The 3,572-nt window shown below is 47.3% G+C and overlaps 1 protein-coding gene across 1 annotated transcript; it reads left to right on the forward strand.

Moving 5' to 3' along the window:
• Positions 1-463: 463 nt before the first annotated feature.
• On the forward strand, positions 464-2,812 carry LOC137230592 (mesenteric estrogen-dependent adipogenesis protein-like). Its single transcript, XM_067750296.1, has one exon. The coding sequence runs from the start codon at positions 592-594 to the stop codon at positions 1,501-1,503; it is 912 nt and encodes a 303-aa protein (XP_067606397.1). The 5' UTR covers positions 464-591; the 3' UTR covers positions 1,504-2,812.
• The last annotated feature ends 760 nt before the right edge of the window (positions 2,813-3,572 follow it).

Below are 3,572 nucleotides of genomic sequence, written 5' to 3' on the forward strand. Positions count from 1 at the left end.
CCTACCTAGCTTCAACACTTGATGATTTCTAAAGTTGTAGCTGCAGAATCAATATGAGACCTGTGGCCAGGTTAAGTTTCTTGGAGCAGGGCATTTCCTGTGATAACATTTATCATAGTATATCTTCGTGAATTGTAGCAAGAAGGGGAAAAAATGGATATTGAAAACAAAACTTAGCATAGTCTTGTTTGCCTTCCAGGGAATGCCATATTCATCAGTAGAGAAAAGATTTTATTTGTTTAGAAAGATACCATGATCAGCCTTTTTGGATATGAAAAGTGGGTCTTTCTCCCACACCCCTTGGGTAGGGTCTGATCTGGAAGGGGAGGGCAAAAAAAAGATATAAATTGCACTGTGTAAGAGAATAATGAGAGTTTAGGTATTGTTCATGGACAGCTTGAGAGACTAGAAAGTAAGAAGTTTAAGAGTAGAAAGAGGAGGCTTCTCCGCGCGGTGCCTGCAGAGCTTCGCTCCTCGCCGGCGGGCAGGCGGCCCGGCAGCACCTGAGCGGCGACCCGGGCGCGGGGCCGACCGAGTCGGGGCGCCCGGCCCCTGTCGTGGTCCATCGACGGCAGGAGCGCGGGCCGGGCCATGGCGGGGCTGGAAAGCGCGCCGGCGGCCAGGCCGAGCCTGACCTCCATCTCGTCGGGGGAGCTGCGCAGCCTGTGGACGTGCGACTGCGAGCTGGCCCTGCTGCCCCTGGCCCAGCTGCTGCGCCTGCAGCCCGGCGCCTTCCAGCTGCGCGGCGACCAGCTGGTGGTCCCGGGCCCCGCGGAGCCCGCGGCCACGCGCGGGGGCTTCAACGTCTTCAGCGACGGCCTCGTGCGCCTCGACGGACAGCTCTACCGCCTCAGCAGCTACATCAGGAGATATGTGGAACTGACCAACTACTGCGATTATAAAGACTACCGGGAAACTATATTGAGCAAACCAATGCTATTCTTTATTAATGTACAGACCAAAAAGGACTCCTCGAAAGAAAGAACGTATGCGTTTCTTGTGAACACCAGGCACCCCAAGATAAGAAGACAGATAGAGCAGGGGATGGACATGGTCATTTCCTCAGTGATTGGAGAAAGCTACTGGCTTCAGTTTGATTTTCAAGAGGCAGTAAAGAATTTTCTCCCTCCAGGAAACAAGGTGGTTAATGGAGAAAATTTGAGCTTTGCGTATGAATTCAAAGCTGACGCGTTATTTGATTTCTTCTATTGGTTTGGGCTCAGCAATTCCACTGTAAAAATGAATGGAAAAGTCCTGAATTTGTCAAGTACAAGTCCAGAAAAGAAGGAGACCATTAAATTATTTCTGGAAAAAATGAGTGAAACTTTAATCCGAAGGAGCAGTTTCTCTGACCGAAAATTCAGTGTAACTTCCAGAGGTTCACTAGATGAAGTTTTTAACTGCAGTCTGTCACCCAGATCATCTCTGATGGAGCCTCTTTTGGCAGAATTACCATTTCCATGTGTTCTGGAATCTGAAGAGACACCCAACCCATTTATCTGATTGGATTGGACATTTTGCAGCTCCTCCTACACCCCAGGCCTGTGCCAGAACCCAAGGCTGAGGGGATCCAAGACAGATGGGAGGCGGGTACCTCTGCCCTCTGCTCCTACACAGACCCCTCCTTTCCATTTTTTTTTTTTTTTTTCTTTTTTTTTTGCTGTACGTGGGCCTCTCACTGCTGTGGCCTATCCCGTTGCGGAGCACAGGCTCCGGACGCGCAGGCTCAGCGGCCATGGCTCACGGGCCCAGCCGCTCCGCGGCATGTGGGATCTTCCCGGACCGGGGCACGAACCTGCGTCCCCTGCATCGGCGGGCGGACTCTCAACCACTGCGCCACCAGGGAAGCCGCTCTCCTTTCCATTTTTGTGGGTGATGCTGTGGCAGGGCTGATGCAGCTGTCTTCAGGATGGGAGGGCTTTGGCCCCATGGCCTGGGCGGTTCCTCTCCTTTTAACACTTCTCCAAAGAGGCAGAGGGAGGGGCAGAGTCCTGCCACCCTGAATATTTCGCTTATGCCCTGGCGTCCTGGGAGCTCCCTGGGCAGCCTTTGTGGGAGCCACCTGACCTGGGTTTTGCCCTGTGACGCTTCATAAATCTGGGTTTAGCCCTCTGCTTGTCTGAGCCCAAACCCTGCAAGCATGGGGTTAGCAGTGCCATTCTCTTGCAAACCTTGCTGAGCAAAAAGCCCAGGACATCCTTCATCAGAAGGCAAGTATGTTTTTCATCCTGCCCATAGGATGAAACCTTAGGAGAAACATTCACGGTGAGGCTCGCGGGAGGATTGGCCAGGTTGATAAGGCGGTAACCCTGCCACCCGCTGCCTGAAATTTGAACTCCCTTGACCTCCCTCTTAACAAAGTGGCCCGTGTAGAAAGAGGCCAGGTGATGTGATACCAAACATGACAGGAGAAGGATAATGTATGCGGCATTGTCCTCTCTGTTAAAAGCACATTATGTCAGTTGGGTATTTCATAAGCTTTTAGCAATCCTAACACTAAAAGCAGAATAGAAGATAGCTATGCCATTACCATAATACATTGTTACAGCAATACATTTTTCATCTCATAGCTACAGTGGAGTTCTTCCAAAAGACACAAAACATCATCCTATTTACATCCTAAAAACCTGCATGAATGAGTTGCTACACAGGCTTATAATGAGAAAGATTTCTGGGTCCTGAGTATAATTTTTCTGTCCTTTTAAAAAATATTCCTATATTATACATTATGATAGCACTACTGATTGTCCTTTCATTTATATTTGAAATGGTATGTACTATATTTGTGCAATTAAATTTTTCCTTAACATACAGCAAAAAAAAAAAAAAAAAAAAAAAGAGTAGAAAGAGGAGGAGAGAAGGAGAAAGAGCATACAGAAAGATGCAGCCAGTGGGGAAAAAAACCTGTGATAGGGGATGGGTAATAAACCTTTAGGGAAGCAATATTTGACATTCGATTTCTTTCTTGACTGTGATGTAATTACTCTCCATCACCTGTTAAGTCTTCAGTAATAGCCATGTGTTAGTGCCACTTTGGGAAAAAAAAGGACAGTGGGGCAGGGGGGTTGGTGGCCAGCATAGGGCAAAGGGGATCAGCCACAGAGTACAGGAAGGACCAAGGGCAATGGTCAGAAGCAGGATACAGCAGAGCTGCTGAAACAATTCAGTGCAACCTGGACTGACTGAGAAGAAGGTAAGACACCTTTCCAAACCCTTGGAGTTGTGGAGGAGGGATCTGAATTTCTGCAGTATATGGCATGAAGAATTGGTACATTTCACTTTTGATTCTTTAACACTTTATTGAGGTATAATTGACATATAATAAAATACACAAACTTAAAGTTTGTAATTTGATAAGTTTTGACATATGACATATCTGTTTTGAGATCATCATCACAATAATGAACATTTCCATCACTTTCCAAAATTTCCTCATGCCCCTTGGCAATCTGATCCCTTCATCCATTCCCAGGCAACTACTAATCTGCTCTCTGAAACTATAGATAAGGTTGTATTTTCAGTGTCTATTTCTTCTTGAGTGAAGCTTGGCAGTTTGTGCCTTCAAGGAAATC

This window comes from Pseudorca crassidens, chromosome 9, assembly GCF_039906515.1.
Source record: "Pseudorca crassidens isolate mPseCra1 chromosome 9, mPseCra1.hap1, whole genome shotgun sequence".
Lineage (NCBI taxonomy): Eukaryota > Metazoa > Chordata > Mammalia > Artiodactyla > Delphinidae > Pseudorca > Pseudorca crassidens.

Excerpts from the sequence above, each read along its gene's own strand:
- LOC137230592 (XM_067750296.1), top strand. The coding sequence starts at position 592 with ATGGCGGGGCTGGAAAGCGCGCCGGCGGCCAGGCCGAGCCTGACCTCC.